The 25,877-nt window shown below is 21.0% G+C and overlaps 2 protein-coding genes across 2 annotated transcripts in view; one reads left to right on the plus strand and one right to left on the minus strand.

Annotated features, from left to right (window-relative positions):
* LOC107999601 (unconventional myosin-Ie) overlaps window positions 1-23,137 on the plus strand; it is a 43,198-nt gene extending 20,061 nt beyond the window's left edge. The window contains exons 11-21 of the mRNA XM_017059543.3: window positions 15,846-16,016; window positions 16,767-16,933; window positions 17,504-17,717; window positions 18,178-18,408; window positions 19,050-19,334; window positions 19,402-19,557; window positions 19,982-20,121; window positions 20,214-20,365; window positions 21,058-21,435; window positions 21,749-22,078; window positions 22,579-23,137. Of these exons, the coding sequence (XP_016915032.1) occupies window positions 15,846-16,016; window positions 16,767-16,933; window positions 17,504-17,717; window positions 18,178-18,408; window positions 19,050-19,334; window positions 19,402-19,557; window positions 19,982-20,121; window positions 20,214-20,365; window positions 21,058-21,435; window positions 21,749-22,078; window positions 22,579-22,655 (2,301 nt within the window). The 3' untranslated portion in view covers window positions 22,656-23,137. The remainder of the gene's footprint in view (window positions 1-15,845; window positions 16,017-16,766; window positions 16,934-17,503; window positions 17,718-18,177; window positions 18,409-19,049; window positions 19,335-19,401; window positions 19,558-19,981; window positions 20,122-20,213; window positions 20,366-21,057; window positions 21,436-21,748; window positions 22,079-22,578) is intronic.
* LOC107999602 (uncharacterized) lies at window positions 1,291-11,131 on the minus strand. Its single transcript, XM_028667539.2, has 3 exons — window positions 10,779-11,131; window positions 2,826-3,041; window positions 1,291-2,002 (listed from the first exon to the last, which is right to left on the minus strand). Exons 2-3 carry the CDS (start codon window positions 3,038-3,040, stop codon window positions 1,291-1,293), a joined length of 927 nt encoding a protein of 308 aa, XP_028523340.1. The 5' UTR covers window position 3,041; window positions 10,779-11,131.
* Window positions 23,138-25,877: the final 2,740 nt, after the last annotated feature.

Below are 25,877 nucleotides of genomic sequence, written 5' to 3' on the forward strand. Positions count from 1 at the left end.
AAAAGTAAATGATTCTTTGTACAAAAACAAATTAAAAAATAAAATTAAATATTTTCGAAACTTTATATTTTCAAAATTGATTTTTTAATGAGGATTAATATTATGATCGTCTTAGGTAAAATTATATCGTTTACGGATTACGAAATTAAATATAAAAAATTTTTATTTTTATTTTTACTAACAAAAATTTAAGTAGTAATAACGTTGATAATGTTCTAACAAAAGAAAATGATTGAAAAATAATTAATATTATATAAGATTTAATATCTGAACTGGATTTTAATTTTATAAGATCATTCATCGTTTAAAAAAAAATTTCATTATTTATCTGTAATATAATAAAAAATCTATAATATAAATAATATAATATAAAATATATATAATATAATAATATAAATATAATATAATATAATATAATATAAAAATAATAGATATATATAAAAGATGGCGTTTTTTATGAAATTTATCTTGTTTTCAAAGTTTATCCATCAATCTTCTTTTCTGGATGAATATTAATGAAAATTAATATGATAGAAATCTAATATAGTATTTCTCTATGATATTAAAAATAATCTAAATTTTATTTAAAACAAAATAATAAAATAAAAATTCAAAATTTTATATGTAAATTTAATATTTTTATTTATTATAGTTAAAATTAACGATTTGTATTTATTATACAATATTTGCTCTATCTGTAAAACAAAAAAAAAAATAATTCACAGACACTCATTTTTAGAAGTGTATATTTTTCTTCATAATTTCTATATAATTATACTGCAAATATATTTATATTTATGCAAATGTATTTATGCAAAATTTGAATATATTATAAATTTGAATATTTGAAAAATTTACAAAAGTTACATGATGTGCGAAAAAGTATAAAATATTCGAAACATATATATTATGATATTTGAAGAATAAAGAAAATCCATTTTATTCCATTATTTAAGCTCCATTTCCTAATTCCTATTTATAAAAATTTGATTTTGCATAAACATCTGCAATCTATTCGTGATTTAATATTCTATGTAATATTCATATTTTTTAATTTAATTATACAAAATAAATTTATTTACAATTAAACTGATTTAAAATAATAAACTTTCTGAAAATATCAACAATTATTCATATCATTAATATGAAAAATTTTCTATAATATGAATAATCTAATTGATATAATAAAATTAATATTGCTTGTATTTAAGAGATATCCAATAATATTTCTTCATTTCTCAGACCTAAGAAAAATATTTTAAGTACATAATTTGTACATTTTGAAAATTATCAAATATCGGAAAAACTATATTCCGGCAATATATTTGTTCTTCTTAAAGCGTATCTTTGAACAGGAGTTGTCTGTGCCATTAATATTCTGCTCGGTAATTTTGATGGTGGTGCAGGTATTTGTTTCGGTAACTCGCTAGATGTCACCATAGAACTCTCGGTAGTGGAGAGATCTTCCAAACCATATATTACGGCTAATCTACTAAGTTTCTTTATTTCATTCTTCGAAAGATGTTTCTGATATTCACGTTTCGTATTAATTCGATGCTCGAATTTCTTTAACGGGTGAATTATTTTATTGTAATGAGATTTCCAATCAGTTTGCCTTTCCAGAGGAGGTGTCATTCGAAGAAATTCTATAGGATTGTTATTGGAAGTCGTTTTAGGACGATTATTACCTTTTTGAAAAGAACCGCTATGACCTCGTACGTTCACATACACTTTTGGTCTGCTATTTTTTAAATAATAAAACTTTTCATCAAGATTTTGAAGTTTCGGGAGGCCTAAAACATGTCTGTCTTCGTTAACATTCATCTTGAAATTTGAGGTTAGGCCAACATCTCTTACACCGAAAATTGAATGTGATATCACTTCCGGATGAGGATAAGTTTCATTTTGAATTTGTTCAGATTGTTTCAACATTACGTGTACAATATTTTGAAGATTAGCAGCATCCATTTCATCCGGACTTTGGAGTTCGATTTCTACGAGACTGAAAAAAATATAATTTTTTTAAATTATTTATTTCAAAGTTATATTTGATATTAATTATATTGACTCTTAATTTATTTATATTTAATGATTAAAACCTATATTGTTCAGATTTTAGATTTATATCATAAAAAATAATATGAATTGATTTTATTATAGTAAAATAAAATTTGATTCATATTTAAATTTAATAAAATAGATTTGCAAAAATGAAAATATCCGAATTACATTATATATATATATAATAATAATAATTTAATATATTGAGAATAATGTTATTATATATAATATATATATATTAATATATAATAATAATATTATTATTATATTAATATTTATAAATATTTTATTTTTGCATTTAAAATCAAAAATATATATCTAAACAATATACGTATAAATATTATATATATATAGGTAAATAATTAAAAAAATATTCATGTATAATTTATTATAAAATAGTTAAATAATTACTGATAATTTGGCTCAAATTTGACTTAAAAGAAAAATCTAAAAATCACATAAGAAAGTTATTAATACTTACGAATAATTTTTGTTGTTAATAGTAGAATTATAAACAAATATTAAAATTTGGGAATTTTTTTGTGATATAATAATATATATAATATATATAATAATATAAAATCAATTTTGCAATCAATTATAATATTTTTATATTACAAATAAAAATTATCTTGATAACTGTAATAGTAATGTGATTTTAAAACTAGTTAGAGAATAAATAGAGAAAATATGCTTAGTATTAACAGCTCTTACAAAGTTAAAAAAACAAAATAATAGTTTAATTATAAATATGATTGCTATACCTGTAATCGTTGGTATTAGCTCTTTCCACATTAGAATTTTGTAAAAAATTTTGTAAATGCTTTCCTTCATAAAATTTTTGATCATTTTCTTTTCGATCAAAACGTTGAATATAATTTGGTGAAGAAGGTGGCCTTGGAAGAACCATAGCCGAGAATGATCGATGTATAAGTGCAAAGAGCACCGTTGCCGTATAATAATTGATTGCTGTTAACATTCTGGAATATGATTTCATATTTTTAATATTTTGTTTTTAAATTTTTTAATTTTGGATAGTTAAAAAATATTGTAATTATTATTCTTAAATTTAAAAATTGTAGAGATGCAAATTTATAATTATAATTTTTCTGCTTTAGTTATTATGCAAATAAAAAATATTTATGTATTAATATATCATTTTTTCAAAATTAAATATTAGATAATTAAAAAAATTCTTGATTCATTCCTTTCATAATAGAAAAATATATGATAAAATAAAAAACTATTTATAAAATTTATTTATAATTACATGTATTGGATATATATTTAAAATTACGCATTTCAGCATAATTCTGTGTTTAATTATAATTAGAGGAATTCAGTATTTTCAAAAAATATTATAAGATTCGTAAATAAAAATTTCGTTTTGAAAATTTTCTTTCTGAATTATTAAGAATATGTTAATATACATATATATTTACATGTTAATATACATATATTTATGATATAGATAGATATCTTTGAAAAATCTAAAAACAAAAGTTGATATATAAAAATATCAGATTGAATTTTATTCATTAAATTATAAATAATTTAATTCTGAATTTGTTAAATAAAGCTAGAGTCATTTTATCTCCATCTTGTTTCTAATATAAACTTAAATAGTTTATAATTTAATAAATTATAAAATCATAACCGATTTTTATATATCAAATGTTTGTTTTGGTCTTTCAGCATGTTCCGTGAATATTCAACATCCTGTACATAAAATATTTGGTACAAAAGATCTTTAAATAAATTTGAAAAAAAGAATAATATTTTTTTGTTTTTAAGAAAATCACGTTTGGAAATTAAATTAAATATAAGAAATATAATAAATAAGAATTAAATACTTGATTAAAAAGAATTTAAAATTGAATAGAAATAAATATGAGAAAATAGAATCAAGAAATGTTTGCAATTATTCTTTTTTTTTCAACTTATTTTTGCATACGGAGTCATCTCATACCAGTCGTCTGTTCCCACCCTATATATTTCATTCATATCTCAAATGAATAGATCATTCACTTCACTATTTATTTACTTACAGTATATTCATATATTATAAGCAAATATTACATTTTAATAGTTCACAGTAACATTAATTTAATTTCTGAAAAACAGTAAAAATTATAAGATTTCATTGTTTATTAAAATAATTAAAATAAGTAAATAAAGAAACATTTAAAAACATTATGAAATTTGGTTAAATTTCATTTTGAAAAATACAAAATTTTTGATCTTTTGGAAATATTTAAAGAGTAATTCAAAATTTATTAATTTTGTATTTAAAAAATTATTATAACATAAAAAATGATTACATCTGGTTGAAATCTGATAAATTTTATTTTGCTATATTGATTTTAATTAGAATGTTGATGTAATAATCATAATCTATATATCTTTTTATTTTATATTTTTAATTATACATACAATTAATTATACATATCTATATAAATAGATGTAAATAAGTATTTGTATAAAAACAACAAAAAATAAATTCCAATCGAGGAAGAAAAAATTTTAAATTATGATTTCTTATCCCTAATAAATAATGATATTAATAATAATAAATTAAATTGAAATAAATTAAATTGTTTTCATAAAAAATATTTTAGTTTTGAAATTATTAAGAATGCATAATTTCTTTTTATAAAAGAATGTTATTTGTCTTCACTACAGTTATAAGAAATGAAAACCAGGAAAACATTAGCATTTCTGGTCAGTCAAATGAGACAGCATATATATATGAGAGCACGTTATAATAAACGCAGTGAAAGTTTTACCTGTTCGCAAGAGTAACCTTAAAGAACAAAATGATACAATTTCTCTTGTTTCACTTACGTAAGCCATATATATTAAATATGGCACAGTTTTTATAATTCGAGAAATATATTCAATAGAAGAATTGATTTAAATAACATATGATTAAACATAAAATTCATTAAAATTAATTTATTTACATGTATTCGAAATATATCATTATAATAGTATCTAAATTAAAAATTTCACTTATACCTATTAAATTTGGAGAGTTTTTGTTTCATTATATTTTTATCTTTAAATATTTAATGGTAAATTAAATAAATTTGAATATATATTTTTCATAAATATTCACAGAATGAATAAAATAGTGGAATTAAATATAAAATAAAAATAATAAATAATCATTTGCCACGTTAATCATATAAGCGATGTTATATTGTTTACAACATTTTTTGCATACAAAATTTTTTGAAAAATTTTTTTACAAAGTATTTTAATTATAAATATACTGATGAATAGGTATATATATTTTAATTCTATAAAAAATTAGAATTTTTTTATATCTCTCCTTAAAAACTGTAATAATAATAATATAATAATGTAATAATAATTTGTTTCAAAATTGGCAAAAAAAAGAAGAAATGAAGAAAGAAATAAAGAAAGAAAGGAATCGTTCAATTTGATATTTATATAATAAGAAAGATATTAAAAAATATATATATGATTATTCATTAAATATTGAATTTAATCAAAAAAATTTCTGAAGTATTGCAAATGTTAAATGTTAAATTCATTGATTTTATAAACTTTTTATTTATAAATTTTTACTTAATAATTTAAAATATATTTTTGTTTTTCAATATTTTCAATAATTTAATTTTTCATTTTAATTTATGGTAAATTTTGTTTCTTAAAAATAAATTTGGATAAAAAAATTTGGATTAGATTTGGATTAAAATAAAAGAAAATTAAAGAAAATTGTCAATTCATAAGTATTCGTAGTTGGTCATTTATTAATAAAGTTAAACCATAAATATTAAAAATAATAATTAAAAGTTGAAAAATATGTTTAAAAATATGTGTAAAAAAATAAAAAATTCAAAATTTTCTCCACAAAAATTAATTTTATAAAAATATCTCACTAAATCTGGAAGATTATGGACATTTTTAAATATTAAAAAAATAATCATATAATTTTCGTTCAATCCTAATATATAATTATTTTATGTGAATGATAAAAAAAAAAAATAAAATTATGAAATATTATAATATAAAATCCACCTCATTCGAGTAAACTAGTGTGCTAGTTTTGAATATGAAATTACATTCTCTCTTAGATGTGACGATTCGTTCTAATAAACATCGAGTTCTTAGGTTCTATCTTGCAACAGTTATACAAGATTAATTCTTTTAACTAGTCCATTTAAATCTTAAATCAATTTAAATCTTTTTTTTTTATTCGTTACTTGGAAATTCTAATTTCTGTATTTATTTTTAAAATTTTACTTTTTAATTCCATAACATGAATTTTCACAATTGATGAATTAAAAAATGTGTATTGATTATGTATTAAAAAATAATTTAGTAAACGTTACTTTTATAATAACATTTTAATAAATACTTTATCAGTAATATTGAAAATGATTGATGAATTTTAAAATCCATATTATTAATTTTTCGTAAATTTAAATAATCAAATAAACATCGTAAAAGAATATAATCGTGAAATCTTTTAGATTTGCTTCACATATATTCATATAGATTAATCAATACAATAGTAAACGATCGATAACTATTATTACTTATTTACCACGTAAATAAACCTTTCTAATTTTTTGCTTCGAATACAGACTTTTCAAACGTATCGAAGGAAATAACTCGCGATAAAATTTATAATCATGGCTGGTTCACCTAGCATAGTAACGGAAAGGTCCTCCTTTCCAAACAGATCTATGGTTCGAGTTCTCTAGTGGGTGTGGTTCTTTCAATGTAGGTTCGCGTTACAGTGGAAACAGGTTCTCTTAAAAAGTGCAAGTGCATTCGTTGCCCTGGTGAACGTACTCGGTTATACTCGGTGAACGTAAGAGTCCACGTGGAGTCGGTCTGTCAAATGACTCAGGTTTCTACCGGTAACTATGTACCGCATTTTTGTACTTTCAAGTTTCGTTTTCAGATATAAGGTGCTCTTTTTTTTTTTTTTTACTTTCATCATTGTTATTTTTACATCATTGTTATATTTGTTGCTGTTTGTTTCCTTATTGGCATTGGCATATTTTAAATTGATAGAGTTAAGTGATTCATAATTTTGTTAGATATGTGTATTTCTATTGTGTATTTTTATATGTGCCTTTAAAAGGGAACGTATTATTTTTTTAATTTTGAAAAACATAATTTACCTCGTACGTATATAAGATTCAACATGTAATAAGAAAATTATTGAAGTAGACTTTATAATTTACAATTTTTTAATTTCCTGGATATTTTTTTATATCTGTTGCACAGGTATATTTATTGTTATAACAATTCATAACAATATCACTTTCTATTCTAATATAATAAAATAATTCCTTTTAATTTTCAATTCTTTTCTTTTTTTAAATCTTTTTTAAATAATTGTTTATCTTTGACAAGTCTTAACTAATTTGTATTTGCTTTGATCTTTAGAATTTTTAAAAAATATCTTACAAATAAACATCTATGTATAACATTAGATAAAAAATAAGAATTCTTTTTCCTTTGCTTTTCAATAATGGCATATTATATATAATAGAATAAATGAATTTGTTCAAACAATTTTTACTGAATTCTTAAAACTTACAAATAAAAATTATAAGTAAAATTTGAGTAATAAAAATAATTTTCAAAATATAATTTTAAATAAATATATTAGATATAATATTTTTAAAAATAAAATGAGAAATCAATCGAGAAAGCTTATTTCGTATTTTAATTATTTTTTGTTGTTTCGTATTTTATTTTATAAAAATAAATAAAAATATAATATACTTTTCCAATTTAATTCATTTGTTTATTTTTGTTCCTATTCCAATCATTAAGTGGGACTTCTCTTCCGCTTGTAAGTGCATTTCAGTTTTGAACTTTCTCAAAGGAAATATTTAGGAATCAAATAGAAAAATTTGATTCTTTTTTTTAAAAATAACAAAAATTACATTAGTTTTTTCAAAATGATATCATTTTTTGAGCTTCTTTGACTGATCCTCGTTTTAACGATGAAATAAATCTTTTTAAAAAATGAAACCTATGATAAATTAATTAAAATTCGATAATATAATTCAATTTTTAACTTCGTGTACTTTTCATCATTGTTTTGCTCCTGTAGAATATTGTTTTTGCAAAATTTTTACAACTTTTTAATATAACATAATTTCATTCTAATCATTTTTTCGCACAAACGCACGTGCGGTATTATCAATTGTTTTGAATAGACAGTACTTATAGGAAGCATGACGTGTTTACCATTCACATCATCCTTTCTTGTTAAACGGTTCTTGTCAAGATGGTTTGGAACCGCAGCAATAGAATACTACATTATCGCTTTGCGGCTTCTTTTCTTTCTAACTTTTCTTCTTTTTGATTACGTAAAAGTCACGTACTCTTATTTTTAAGACTTTTTTGTTTTTCTAAAGAAATTGATCTTAACGATATTTTCGAATGCTCGAAAAAGCTTGGAAACTTATTTTCAATGTAAATTAATTTAATCTTTCCAATTAAAGAATTTATTCTTCTTGATTAATCGAAAGATAACTGTCATCGTTCCTTTTATCAATTTAAATTCGTATTTTATTAAAAATTACACTTTGTAACAAAAATAATACAAGGTTAATACATTTTATTTAAAGAATTGTCTCACTCCTTCTGTCTCGCTTCGTCTAATGCAAATTTCAATTTAATAAATAAACCTTGATTTATATTTTTATAACTTTTGTGTATATTTTGGTCTTTCGAAGATGTTTTATGAATATATCAATACTCTATATATTCATTTCTAATATTTAAAAATTAATATAAATAAATACTATAACAAAAATTGCATAAAAAATCATGTTGTGCATTGAAGTTTTTAAAGTTTATCTGTGTATGTAATAAAATGATACAAAAATCGATGCGATACGAAGCACATTTTTTTCTTTCAGTCGAGTTAAATCGTCATTTGAATTCAATTACGTATGAATTTCGTATTTTGTTTTATTCATTCTCTTCAAATTTCACGTTTATTGAGTTATCTTCGCACAAGATATGTAATAAATGTAAGAGAAAACTCTTAAAAGACAGTAAAATACAAACGGTTCTGACATCAAAGACATAGAAAAGAGTAAGTACTTTACGTTAGAGTTAAGAAGTTATTTAATATTTACTAGAAACACTTACATTTACTACGTCACTTATGATTCGCATTGCACTGAGAGTTATAATAGATATTTGTTTCTAGCTATCTTCATAAATGAATACTTGACTATCTGTTCTGAAAAACTAATGAATTAATGTGAAATTAAAAAATGTGTCTTGGAGATCATTGAAAATAATGTATTATATATGTAACATGTGTTTTGCATCTCAATGAGCTTCGTTCAAATATTTTTTTTTTTAATTTGATTTTTAATATCTTAATTTTCTTTTCAAGAAAAAAATCGTAAAACATCCATTTATGAACACATGTTCGTTAAAATTATCGTTGAACTACAAATAATATAATCGTAAAATATGAACTAGTAATACAAAATCAATTATACGATCCGGATAGGTTATAGGAAAAAGTGTTTCTAATGTAGAAAACTAAACGTATAAAATTATTATAAGAATATAAAAAGTGTATATAGCAAAAAATAAAAAAATAAATTATATATATATATAAATAAATACTGCAAATGTATTTATGATGAATGTATGATGAAACTATATTCACGTGATATTGCAAAAATTAATTAATTTTACTATTTTAATCTATTTTAGTATTACGTTTAATATTGTAAGAGGACAATATCTATAATTGAATTTACTAATTCGACTCGATGAATTAAAATTTTTGATTAGAATAATGGAAGTTTTATTTTATTGAATTTTTCGTGTAAAAGAGACTTTAAAAAATGAAAACTTTATAATTAAGAAGATATTATCAAAAATTTATAATATATTATATTGTTGAAATGTTTTTTCATTTAATAATAATATTACTTACAACTATAATGAAATTTACTTTTACTGTACATTGATTTCTTTGTCATTTTACTGAATTAAAAGTCAAGATTTGGAAAAAATGTTTTAATTTATCAATTGTATGATATAAAATTTATTTTACCAATTGTTTATTAATTTTTTTGTTCATTCAATTTACAAAATTATGAAATTTGAATATGATTTTTTATGTTCTACAATGTTTTACAATATGCAATATAATTTTATCCATAATTCATTTGCTAATTTATAAAATTTGTTTTTCCAATTCCATTCGATTTTAAATTATATTCTATAAAATTTAAAACAATGAAAAACAAATAAATGTAAAAGTATTTATAATGTCATAATAAATTATTTATTTTTCTTAAATTAAAAAAATTTTATTTAAATTTTCGAAATAAATATAAAATTATATAGCGAACTACTTATTTTTTATTCAATATAACAATGTGAATTATTTACATTTTTTATTATAATGATGTTACGCATTATTAAAATAGATTAAGATTATTATAAAATAGTATTTCCTTACAATAGAAACAATTAATTCGTTACATTGCGATCATATTGTTCATTTATCTTATTTGCATTAACATTATCGTAACATTTTGTTAAATATCTATTGATTCATGGTCAGGTGTGTTATTACCTTAAAAATAATTATTAATAAAATTTACGTTAGTTGTTTGCAAGCCATTTGGATAATAATTGAATAAAAATGAATAGCAGTATTTGATCAAAATATAAATACGTACCTGAGAAATATAAGATCGAAATAGGTTAATACGAATATGATCTTTCCGGATCTATAAATCTCGTGGGTGTAGCTGCGGTCGATTGCAGCTGTCTAAAAACTGGTGCACGTTACTCCGATGTAAAATAATCCAGCGCTATCTCGTTATAACAAATTAAAGCTACGAACGATCACTTGTAACGGCTAAATGTCGATCGATCGGGCATATTTTAGCATTTTTCGTTCGTGAAATAATTTATCGATCATGATTCCCACGCAAATTTAAATGATCGATCTATGAAACGATCCTGAAACGATTGAATACGCGTTACACAGATGATGGCTCTGTTTGCACTGCGGCCAAGGATCGAGTGAAGGTAATGAAATAGCTAAGTGAAACATCGCCTCTCTCTCTCTTTCTCTCTCTTCCTCCCTCCTTCTTTTTCATTCTATCCTTTACTTTCTCCTTTGATCCCTTTCTTTTCACATGTGCCTCCTTTAACCGCAGTTGTCCCTATAACTGTTACAATTGATATCGTGTATTATCTTCCTGGTGATAGTATTAAATTTCGAAATATTAAGAAGATTTAGTTTTAATTCAAGCGTATTATTGAATTTTATAGAAAGGATAAATGGGATTTAATTACTCTACAATTTTTTAAAAATTAGGAAAAACTTATGAAGTAACTTTGATAATCGTATTCTTGAAATAATCTCGAGTGTTAATTATTGCAAAAGTTTTTTTTTTACCAGCAAGTAGTAAAATAAAGAATTTCCTTTTTATATTTTAAAATCATTATTTTTCTTATTTACCATCAAAAAACATAATAAAAAATTGTCCAAAATAAGATGATAAATGGAAATGTTCAATACAGTGGATCGTACAAATATATGATAATTAATTTCTTTATTATATTTTAAAATCACAAATTATTAGATATTAATTAACTCGAAATGACACAATGTAATGTATTTCGAAATCAATATTCAAATATTATATTATATTATTTCAACTTCATCTATCAAATGAATTTCTTTTATTTATGTAATCAAAAAAAACGTATCATTGTCATACATTTATAATAGCAGGCTTTCTCGAACGTGTCACGCATATATAGATACGCTTATGCGTATATACGTACGCGTATTTATGTACAGTATCTCATTTAAAAGAATTAAGTCGAGTGAAATCTTTCCAATACTTTAATGTGCGAAAAAATTACTTACCACGCGATTTTTATGTTTATTTCGAATATAATAATAATAATTTTTTTATATTCAAGAATTTACAAGTTATTCCAATTTTTAAAAAACTGTAAATACTTTTTATTAAAATATTAAATTTATTGTTATTACATATATGCGAATAATAGAAAAAAATAAAGGTTTTAGAAACCTTTTTTTTGAATAATCTAAATTCTCAAATATTTTATCATATCGTGTTGTGTTTGATTCCAGTAACTTAAATTTATTAAATCATTGTTCATGTGTAGGATATAATTCGATTCAATGATATTCAAATGAAATTATAAAAGTGAAATATTTTAGTCCAAAGAATTATAAATAATAATTTTTATGTCAATTGTTTAAATATTGCTCAAGTCATGTTAATATTAAAAAGTATTTAATAAAATTATTCGATTGATCTTATTATAGTTTTAAATATTTAAAGTACGCGTCTTAAATTTTAGAAAAATCCATAATGAACCGCAATGATTTCGCTTGAGTCTTTATGTAGATTTCCAGAACTCGTGATCTTAAGGGTTAATTAGCACACTGACAGTGAAATATAACGCAAGAAGTCAGATAATTGTTCACAATTACTTACTTTTCTTTTTATATAATCTTTTAATTTTAAATAAGTAACTAATCTTTTTGCACATTTACATATCCTTTGAATTATTTTTATATAACGACAATGAGTGGATAATTCGGTGAAAAATGTTCTCTTAACGAACGAATACTTGATAAAATTGGTTAATAAAATTGTTGTACGTACGTATAACTTGTTAATGGCTATATATCTATTTATTTATTTAGTCGTCTATATAGTCGAGATGACTAAAATGAGAAGATTTTATCAATTTTAAAATGAGGAGACTTAACGGTTTCATTATCCATGGAAATCTCTTGGAACAAAATATACAGTTGCAGTGTAATGACGGAACGGTTTTATTTTCGACGGTGTAGAAGATGTCACAGGAAATCCTGCTATTCAAAGCTGAGAAAATGGGTTAAAACGATTCATTAGGGACTCTATCTGGAGCATTCTTTCATCGAGAGATATGTAGTTCTAAAATAAAATATTGTCCTTTCTTTCCTTGTCTAATATTATTTTTTTATATGTACGTGTATATTAATAAATATTGCTAAAAAAAAAAAAAAAAAAGAAAAGAAAAAAGTAAAGTGTTACAATTTAACTTCATCTATCTACGTTAAACGTTAATTTCTTATTTTTAATTGCATTTGTACTTAATATTTTTTTATTTTTTTATAATGGATTCTAAATATCAAGTAAAGAGTTAATAATAAAGTTAATAATAAAATTGATAATTTATATATTTTTATAGATTAGATGGATTAAAATATATTTTTATAATTATTTTTTCTTTAGATAAATAAAATAAATTTTTTTTGACAATTAAGATCAGATATTAAAAAAAATATCGACAAAGATTATATTATAGAAAATTTCATAAAGAATATATTTGCATATATCATAATATATCGAATCTATACTCAATTTCCTGAATGATCAAATATTTTTTTTCCATTATTGATTTTTTTTTTTTAAACTAAACTTCTTATACATATCATCTATAAATATAAATATACTGTATAAATATTTGATAAACAAAACAATAATATAAATTTAAATTTGAATATTGGTTGAATTTTTACCATCCAAATATTGAATTAATATATTCAAAATATTAATTTTAACTTGAATTTGAATATACGGATAATAAAAATTGAATTCGATTCTGAAAGATATACATTTTTTTTATATAAAAATATGGGACAATCAATCTCATATAAAATTAGAATTTTATGGATCGATTGCAATTATAATTTTTGTGTCAAAATAATTGACTATCGCCAAATTTAATTATAATTCTAATGAAAATGATAATAAATCTATTTTATATTTAATCTCATTCACGAGAATTTAAATCATTAAATTATTATTATATAAATAAATTATTGAATGATCGTAATTAGAAACATATCTAAATAAAAAATTCAAACATATTTCATAAATATTTCATAAATGTTCGAAATTAATAATTTCGATTAAATACGTAATTTCTTTGTCTTGAAAGAAAAAGTTAAATTCATTTCATCTAGCGCAAAATTAAATTGCTTATAACTTAATAAGTAAGATTCAATCGATATTTTTATGTCTCAACTTTTATTTGATCTCTAAAATGTACTCTTCAAAAATGTATACGTATGAACATTTTATATATAAAAGAGAAATAAAAAACAGAGTAATAATAATATTAAATAAATAATAACAAATGAAAATAAAAATAAAAGATTGGTCGATAATCACAATAATTGTAAACGTTTCAATTCATCATTGATAAAGAGAAAGCGATTAATTATATATTTGTAGTAAATAAAAAAAAGTTTAGCCGTAATCACGTGATAAACATAATAATTACATCGTAAATATATTACTTAATTCTTCAACACAGTGAAAACTTTAATTGTAGAATATCGTACCTTTCATTAAAGTGAAAGTTCCTCTGAATTCATCATTTAATTTATTATAACGTGTTAATATATTTGTAATGTATCTTTCTAGGATTGATTTTATATTGTTACATTCTTATAAATCCATATATAAATAATAAATATTTATATATGTTTTCATCTTTTATTCACATATAAATATCGTTTATTATTATTATAAATACTCGTAATTATTTATGTACAAGTTATATTAATAAAATTGTTACCGAGAAATGAACTTTTTAAAAATTTTCACAATAACGAATCTAGTAGATATGTGCATTTATCTTTCACATTATCTACTTTTTTAATTTTCCCATTCCAAAACAATAGAAATTTCTTTCCCACGAAACGTAATATCGTTTGATTTAATTACCCTGTATGAAGTAATAATCTATTTCATGAACGACCAACTATACGTAAATTACTTTTACGTAACGATTATGTATTTTTTTTTTTTTATTAAATGAAACAAACATAACAGTGGTGCTCAATTTGCGGTTCTTCTGAATTTTTATTTTCATGTGTTTATATAAGAAGTTTCTGTGAATTGTTGATGAAATTGTGTACATAAACATACATGAAAATACTTTGGAAAATGGCTTTTAAATTGTGATTTTTTTATCTCGTAATTTATACACATATTCTCAGATATTTTTTAATCTCGTTCGATCAATACAATTTTATTCGAATCAAAACACGAGGATTTATCTTTGTTGATAAATTTATGAGAGAAATTATATTGCTAAATTGAAGATGGAATTCAAAGTGTCGTTAAAAATGTTTAAATGGCTGGAAAATTGTATATATAAATTTTCGATATTATGTTAAAATTTCGAGAAATAAGGAAGGTATGATACAACGAGATGCAACAGTTAAAGCATATAAAAAATAAGAAAAAAGAATCTTGGCAGATTAAAAAGTTTCGCGAATTGTTGTTAACGTAAAATGTGATACAGTTGTTAGTTCAGCTATGGGTCGAAACAAAAAGATTCGTACCACTTTTGGCGCAACTAGAGCGTGCAAAAAAACGCTAGAGATTCGTAAAACAACGAAATTGCTCGCTCTTGAAGACATCTTTTGTCCCTGTGGATCATCGAAAAGAGATTCGGAGCGGAACCATTTACTTTACCAATTCAAACCTCAAGAACAGATTTGAACGGATAGCTATATTATAAAATCGTGTGAATTATTTATGTAGAAACGATGTAGGATAAACGGTCGATTTAACTAATATTTAGTCTTCTTATAATTCTGTTAACGTAATTGAGAAACGATAGAATTTAAAATTTGAATTTGAAAATAATTGGTCAAACTAATTAATTTTCAAATTATTGTTTATGAATTTCAGGAAGAGTATATATCGGAACATATAAAATGGACTCCAATAGAGTATTTTAATAACGCAATTGTTGTCGAACTTTTGGAAGGCAAACGTTTACCAGGACTCTTCTTAATCCTTGACGATGTATGTGCAACTCTTCATAGTGGAAGTACTGGTGCAGATGCAAACTTACAAAAGGTAAGTGATACTGTATATAAAAATTACTATTAATTTTCATGAATTATTCCTTATACGTTTGATATCTTGAAATTTTCGAGATATTCTTTTAAATCTTTGGTGCTGATTTGTAGATAATTTTCTCTTTGTCCGCAATTATTTAAGATGAAAACATTCATTAAAGTTTTACGTACATCTCGAAAAATCAATCTGGTGATGAAAATTGAAAAGAAGAAGAAAAAAAAATATTTATTTATTTTCAACCTGCAAAGTTTAAAGTTTTTAAATTTGTTATGTTTCTCCGATAAATGTTTTACACAACAGAAATAAATTATTTCACAAATTTTTCACAAATGATAATAGCTAAATATTCATACGATATATTAACAAAAGCAATTTATTGTTAAATTTATCAATTATTAATTCAAAATTATTTTCTTCGCAAATAGAAACATTGGATAGTAGTTTATTTATATCCAGTGATATTCTTGTCAATTTTTAATTGCTAATAATTTTTAATTTTGATTATTAAAGATCAACTTTTTTTTATTTTTAGTTTTCTTTCTGACTTAAATGGATAATTAATAATCATTTTTAACATTTTTAAACATTTATATTAAATATCCTATGTATTAATATTTATAAAAACTGACATAACATGAATAATAGGATAATGTGATTAAAAATTCGTTTAAATTAATTTATTTTCTTCGTTATATAATATTTTTTTACAACCTTTATTCATTCGATTAATTTTAGTAATAATTGCAGAAACTTGCAGCTGCAGCTAATAAACATGAGCATTTCCAAAGCACGAATGATGGATTTGCTATTTACCATTATGCTGGTGTAGTTTCTTATTCGGTTGATGGATTTTGTGATAAAAATCGTGATGTACTTTTCATTGATCTTGTGGAATTAATGCAAACAAGTAAAAAGTGAGTTATCATTATCTTCTAATTTGTTATACATACATACATATAACGAATATAATAACGTTTTAAATATTTTCTATTATTATTTATAAATTTCTAAATAATAATATAAGCTTTTGAAAGTCATAAAAACCTTTTCTTCAAAAAAGTACATTAGATAATAATAAATATTAAAAAAAATATGTGCTTTTGATTGATAAATATAAAAACTGTACAATAAATCAATCTTAATATGGCAATAATTGAGCCTTATTTTATATTTAAAATTTATATAATTTTATATATAAAAAATAATTGATTTTAATTTAAAAATAGAAATATTAATATTTCTTAAATAATACGTATAAAATTTCCGACTAACTATTCAAAAAGATATGGCAAAAAATGAAATTATCTTTTAATTTGATTAACAAGAAATACATAAATTTTCTTTTTATTTTTGGATCTATTCTAGAAATAAATATTATTTTATTATTCTATTAAATTGTAAATCAAAAATCAAGAAAATAATATATAATTTTATTCTAAGATATGAGATTAAAAGTATATATGAAATATAATATGATTTTTCAGTTCTTTGGTTCACAAATTGTATCCGCAAGAACTTCAAACAAATAAAACGAAAACGCTTAAATCTAGACCTACTACTGCTGGTAACAAAATAAGAAATCAAGCAAGTAGATTGATGAATCAATTAATGAAATCTACACCACATTATATTAGATGTATCAAACCAAATGAAACGAAAAGACCTCGAGATTGGGATCCAGTTAGAGTAAAACATCAAGTATGCTTTCTTTTTTATAAATTTAATAAGATCTTGATTTTTATTTATTTATTACAATTAATTTAATAAATAATTTTTTATATATATTTAAGAAAAAAATTTATATATCCTTAAAAAAAAATTAAATAAAAATCATGCAGCTTGATAGTCATATGAACTAAAGTCATATAATTTATAATGCATTTAAAATTTGAACAATTTAAAAAGAGAAATACAAATGTCACATTTGGATGTCCTATTAATTTCATATATAATAAATATCTTATATATTTTATAATTAAACATGATTTTATTTACATTTAATACATAATAAACACATATTGTATATATTGTCATGCACAAAAAAGTGAAAAATTTTCACGTTACATTTTTATATATTTATTAATAATAATTTAATATAATTTGATATTTATTAATAATAATTTTTCAAATTAATATTTATATTTTTTATGCTATTTAGGTAGAATATTTAGGTTTAAAGGAAAATATCAGAGTGCGTAGAGCTGGTTTTGCATATAGAAGAACATTCGCCAAATTTTTACAAAGATATAAAATTCTAACGAAAGAAACATGGCCGAATTGGTCCGGTGATGAAAAACAAGGAATCGAATGGATATTAAATAGCCTTAATATTGGGAAATCGCAATATCAACTTGGAAAAACAAAATTATTCATAAAAGCTCCTGAAAGTGTAGGTTTTATTTCATATTAATTAATTCAATAATAATTGTGAATAATTTTTATGATTTTTTATATTTTATTAGATTAATATATTAATATATATATTCTTGTGAGAATTCATCCTTCTTGTTGAAAATTGGAATTATAAACTTTTTTATAATTATTATTTATTTAGCAATACCGAAAAAATGTTTTATTATAAGAATACGATTAGATAAATTTAAAATTAAAATAAGAAATTACTATTTGAAATAATTTAAATAATATTATTTTGTTGTTTTTTTTATTTCATTTGGAAAAATAAAAGAAAAAAAATATAATCGCCAAAATAATTTTAAATAGAAATTGTAACATAATGTCTTTCATAAATATATTAAACTTATTAAATTCTGATAATTTAAATTAAAGTTGTAATACTTATGATTATTGCATATTTTAGTTTAATATTTATTACACAAATATTATTTGAATAGTATTTTAAATAATATCATTTTAAATATGCCTAAATTTAAATATAATTTTTTTGATAAAAATATAATAATCTATTAATAATAAATTTCTAATTTAACTAATAATTTCATAAAAATTTACAATACGAAAAAAAATTAATAAATCATAAATTTATAATATAAGTATAATCATTTTTAATAGCTTTTCATGTTAGAAGAAGCAAGAGATCGGAAATATAACATGTACGCTAGAATAATCCAAAAAGCGTTTAAGAAGTATTTCGCACGAAAAAGGCGTGAACAAGAAAAACAAGAAGCGGCTGATTTTTTGTTTGGCCGTAAAGAACGTAAACGTGCCAGTTTGAACAGAAATTTTATGGGTGATTATATTGGATTAGATGATAAGCCTCAAATATTAAATTTAATTGGAAAAAAGGAAAAAATTTTATTTGCTGAAACTGCAAGAAAGTATGACAGAAGATTTAAGGTATTTACACAAATTTGTACAAAAATTAATTCGAAACGTAAATTAATAAATCAATGATGAATTATAGATGAGCAGAAAAGAACTTATTTTGACTAATAAATATTTATATCTTATTGGCCGAGAACAAATAAAAAAAGGTGTAGACAAGGGAAACCTAGTGGAAGTTATAAAACGAAAATTATCATTCAATCAACTTAGTCATATATCGTTAAGTACTCTTCAAGTAAGTGAATTCTATTATTATTGATGTATAATTTTATTATTATATATAATGTGCATCGTAAAAAAAAGAATGATTAAAATGAACTTTTCCTCTTTTATGTACATTTTGCTCTTTTAGTATTATATATATATCTATTAGTTTTATATACATTTTTTTTATGTTAATTATTTCTTTTCTTTATTTTTAAAATATAATATTTTCATTCTTGAGAATGATCTTTAAGTCTTTTTTCAATTAAGGATATTATCACTCTATAAGTACATAATTATTGTTATCAATAATTTCATAATTTTTACATTTTTCGATTTACGTATTACAATTATTTCAAAGATATTTTCTGGCTATCATTATCTAATTATTATTATCACTATTTTTCTTTCCTCTATTACTGTTCTTCTATATATGATGTCATTGATGATTACAGGATGGTTTTCTTATTATCCATGTAAAAGAGGATTATGATAGTTTATTAGAATTAATATTTAAAACAGAATTTTTAATTCTTCTTAATAAAAAATACGTTCAAGAAACTGGGCATATTTTAAATATAAGATTTAGTAACAAGTAAGATTATTAATAACGAAAATAATAGAATGATTTAACAAATTAATTAATATGGGATATTTTTAATGTTATCTCATATAATTATTTTATAGTTTAGAATTTAAGATTAAAAAAGAAGGATGGGGAAGTGGAGGTACTAGACAAATACATTTCATGCAAAGTGATTACGGTAACAATGAAATTTTAAAGCCAAATGGAAAAATTCTAAATGTCTGGATTGGGCCAGGACTACCAAGTACTACTAGTAAGTTAATAATAAAAATAAAAACAGTTTTACTGTTAATACTACACATGATCCATAAAGAAGATTATTTTACTTTTAAATAATTATTAATATATAAATTCCATTAATTATAAATTCTCTCTTTATATTCTTTTTCGTAAATTATTTTTTTAGAACTCTTTAATTATAAAAATTAATATAATAATTTAAGTTAAAAAAAGATTTTCCAAATCTTTTCAAAGTTATCTTGTTTCATAGTAATATGCATATATAAGTTAATGTGAATATACTTGAATTATGTTTCGAAATTTAAAATAAATTAACAAAAGAAATATCTCGATCATTTATGTGTATAAAAATTGATTTAAAAATTATTTTTTCATAGAATATTTACAAAAAAATTTAAATATAAAAGTTAAAATTACTATTTTTAATATTTTTATTTTTGCAATTCAAAATGGAAAAATTTTTAATTAACAGATTGATGAATCATAGTTATATAAATCATATACAAAACATTTTATAAATTGATTTATAAATTAATATTTAAAAGAAAAAAAGAATTAATATTTTTAAAAAATAATTTTCTTTATTAATTTTTATATTCTCCAATTAATCTTATGAAATTATAATATTATTCTATTTTTTATCAATTAAAATTTACCAATATCTCAATATAATATTCAAAGCAATTGTATTTATTTCTGTTTTAGAATTGAATATTAAAAAATCAATAATGTCCGTAAATCAACAATACAATGCATTGAAGAATAATTATCCTTTTTCATCAGTTACATTACAATCAGCCTCAAATAAGTCACTTCAATCAACTGTTCAACCTACAATTATCAAACAATTTCAAAATTCTAACACTGATCATACATTATCTTCAAAATCAACCATACCAAAAACTATATCTGAAAAACCTAAGTTACAATTATCTATAGTATCAAACATGACAACAGTTGATTCTGTGAATGCATCTACACAAGCAAAAGAAAAAAAACAAATAACAAAGCAGCCAAGAAAATTAGAAAATAACTCTATGCCTCTAATGGGTATGTTTACCAATCCGAACGGCATTCCACATGGTGAGTTAATAATAAGCTTATTACTTTTTTTTTTTATTTGAATTGAAATATTAACAAAATCAATATTAAAAATGTGATTAAATAATCGTAAAAACATTATTATTAAAAATAACATAATATCAAATTCTTATTATCGTAATATCTTTTCTTGTTTTTTGAAATTTCTTTTAAAGTTTTAAGATTTTTTTTTTTTTGATACCTAATTGTATAATAATAAGCTTCAAATTATTCAATTCTTTGTAATTTTTTTTATTATATTTAAACAAATGATAATTAAATAATTTTAAATAATTAATTATCAACGATTAAATAGGTTTATTGAAGTTTCCTCCAGTTCCTTCGGAGCCACCTCCACCGCATATACCAGGTTTTAAATATCCGATTGATAACAATGATCTCGCAAGTAATAATAAAACCATAAAATACAATAAGAATATACAAACAGATAAAGAACAAAACACAAGACAAGAAGTGAACAAAACTGAGAATGATGCATCTCATATTATTTCGAATAATAGAATACATCCCTCAAAACCAGCTCTTCCTAGTTTACCTAAAGCTAAATCTTTATACGATTACAAACCTCAAGATAAAGATGAAATAGAGCTTAAAGAAGGTGATATTCTAGAAATACTTAAAGAACGTAAGTTTAAATTATATATAAAAATTATTATAAATAATATTTATAATATAACATTTATAAAATAAATTTTATTTGTTATAAAAAGATATATATTTACGATCATCACTTGAGATATCATTATTATACAAAGATTGTAAATTTACTTTTATATACGATTTATTTCAATTGAATTTTTTTATAACTTTAAATACATACAAGATTCGATCAAAATAAGAAGAAAATTTAATAGGTGATTCTAAAAATTAAAATAAGAAGAAAATAAATTAAAAATTAAAAATTTTGTCCAAAATTCTTTTTTAGTTGATGATTAAATATCAAGGAAAATATAGACGCGAACAAATTACAAATACAAGTAATAGTAAAATTATTATCCATACAGGAAACATTATGATTTATCAAATAGCTTATTATATATTTTATAAATCATTTTATTTATTTATTATTTATAATGCTATAAATTAATTCGAATTGTTATATAAAAAATAAAAATTTAATTTCAGATGAAGGTGGTTGGTGGTATGGTAGATTAAAAGGAAAAACTGGATTGTTTCCTTCAAATTATGTTGTTAAAGTATAAGATGTTAGATATTTTTATATATGATATGATTTCATAATTCATAGTATTATTTACGCAAAAAATAACGAAATAGCTTTAACCAAAACTTAATGAAACTTTTTAAAAAATGATTCGATATGTGATAGATTAATTTTTATCAAAATTATATTTATATATATATGTATATATATTATTATAAAGAAAGTAATATATTATTATAAATAAAATGTATATTATAGCCAAAGTTTGTAAATGAAAAATGTTAAATTGTAAAATTTTATATTTAAACTTTTTGTTATAAAAAATATTATTTATTATAAAAAATATATAATATATTTCTATCATTAATATAATATTAATTATTGATATATGAATGTTAATTTTTTATATAAAATATTTCGCATATTTCCATTATATAGGATGTATATTTATAGGCTTTTATATTATAAACAACAAACAAATATCTCTTTATAATTAAAAATGAAATAAAAATTATATGAATATCATTCACTTTTATATATATATATATATATATATATATATATATATATATATATAAAATATATATATATATATATATATATATATAAAATATATATATATATTTACAATAACAACAATAGTAATTTATAATTTTACATAATTATAATACACAGGATTTTCAAGATTGAAACTGTTATAATTAATTAATATAATTAATATAATAAAATATTTCGCATATTTCGATTATTCGATATAGGATGTATATTTATAGGCTTTTATATTATACACAACAAACAAATATATCTTTATAATTAAAAATGAAATAAAAATTATATGAATATCATTCACTTTATATATATATATATATATATTTACAATAACAACAATAGTAATTTATAATTTTACATAATTATAATACATAGGATTTTCAAGATTGAAATTGTTATAATTAATTAATATAATTAACCATTTTTTTGTATTTTTTACGATTATATTTGTCACTTGTAATGTTTTTTTATATTTGTAATCTTTTAACAACAATGATAAATTTAATGAATTTTTTTCGAAAATTTTATTAATATTAAGCGAAACTTTTTATATTTATGTTAAATTTTACCTGTAAGAAAGCCCTTGAATTTAATGTTAAAATATAATTCATTACAATTTTTTTCTTTAAATAAAACAATTGATTAAATATTCAAATTATTCATTTAACCTTAAGTTTTATAATATGTAATAAATATTATTTAACAACATTTAATTTTTATGAAATTATTAATTTACAATAATATTTAGATTTAAATAATATAGTGCGATCATCCTGTTGTATTTTTTAATTATGTCGAGATATCCAGATAATAATAATCAATCCATTAAAAATTCTTCTTTGGCTTCTTTAGTCTGTAAATGTAAAAAGAAAATTGAAAAATTAAATTATGATTTCCAATAGAGATGAGACTTACGTATTTTCGATATAGATAAGAATGTTTGTAATATATACCTCTTTTTTTCACCGTGCAATATCCTTAGAAATATTCATAGATTTCCCATAAAAATTTTATATACGTTATTATATTGTTATACATATAAATTGTATATATTGTTATCATTTGAAAATTTCTCTATTCTCAAATCATAATATAAGATTTTAATTCTATTTTGAGAAAAAATTTTCTGTATGCGTGAAATAAATAATTTAATAAAATTATTTAAAAAATATTAAATATTAATAAAATTTGACATTTTGAAATTAATAATAAATTTCTAAAAGGATCGTACGTAACGAAAATTAATATTATTGAAAAATAATGCTTTGATAGATATTAAATAACATGTAATATATGGATTTCTAAAATTAGGAACAAAAATTTATAGTATGTATCGTTTTAATATCGTGTTAATAAGATTCTGTCTGAACTTAATGTATAACATATAATAATCTTCAAGTATATTTCAATGACTTTAATCAAAACATTCTTGAGAATGTTATTTCAACATCGCTTCATAACAAACATGGACTCATTTAAAAAGAAAAAGAGATCCTTCCAAGATAGGTAAATTGGCTGCAATGATTTTAGAACACCAGATATGAATCCATTGGATTTTTTTCCTGAAAACTATCTGAAGTTAATTTCATTAATATTGTTTTTTATATAAATAATTCTCAATTCTTTTTATAATCACCATTTCATAATAAAGTATATTCATTATTCGTTGAGGAAATAATAATTAAAATTTAGTAGTAAATATCATCATCGATATTACACCACGTGCAGAATAAAATCATAGCAAACGTATCTAATAATTTAATAATCATATGACAAAATTTGAAATATCACTGTAAGTTGATGATTACAAAAATTTATACAATATTTGCTATTGAGAAATGCAAATAATAAAAGTTGAAAGCTAAAAAATGTTCATTGTGAAATAAATCAGTTAATTTTCCTAAAATGATAAAAGGAAATTTAAAAATCATGATATTTTATTCTTGAAAATTCTATTCAAGCATCTTAAATCAGTTATAGAAACTTGATTTTCCTGATAAAATGATAAAAAAAACATTTTATTTTTGAAAATTCTATTCAGGCATAAATCAATTACAGAAATTTAATTTTTCTGAAATAATAGAAAAGATTTAAAAATCGTGATACTTTTTTCTTGAAAAATTTAAATTTTATTTTGACTAACTATTACTATGATAAATTACTTTTTAAGTTTCATTCCTTTTTGTTTCATTCTTTTATATTATAGCAAATTATTTTGGCATAAATATACATATTTTTAAAGAATCATAGTTAGATTGGTTGCCTGAAAAGAATGATTTTCGTGATTTAGCTGAACTATTTAGATTTTTCACAAAATGATCAAAACCATAATCCTCCTGTCAATAAATTAACCCAAAATAAGCATTAGAAGATTTAAAATTTAAAAGCCAAAAAAATAAATATATTTATTTGTATTTATATTAATTAATATTATTGTACAAAATTCGAAAACTTGTAATATTGTAATATATTAACCAAGCTGAATAAATACTTTAAATATAATACTATCTTTTTCTAATAGAATATCTATTGTCTTCAAAAATAATTACAGAATCTAAAGTATATAATTTCATGATCTACAAAAAAGGTATCATTAATGATAAATCTGATCGTATTATTATCTTCAATAACAATTACATTGTACAACCATCTAAGAAAAAATATTATTAATGATCAATAAATTGCTTTGCTGTCGTCTTCAAAAATAATTACA

Source organism: Apis cerana, linkage group LG2 (assembly GCF_029169275.1).
Source record: "Apis cerana isolate GH-2021 linkage group LG2, AcerK_1.0, whole genome shotgun sequence".
Classification (NCBI taxonomy): domain Eukaryota; kingdom Metazoa; phylum Arthropoda; class Insecta; order Hymenoptera; family Apidae; genus Apis; species Apis cerana.

Excerpts from the sequence above, each read along its gene's own strand:
- LOC107999602 (XM_028667539.2), bottom strand. The coding sequence starts at position 3,040 with ATGTTAACAGCAATCAATTATTATACGGCAACGGTGCTCTTTGCACTT. Across the intron at positions 2,003-2,825 it reads GCTAATACCAACGATTACAG|TCTCGTAGAAATCGAACTCC; the intron begins GTATAGCAATCA and ends TATTTTTTTCAG.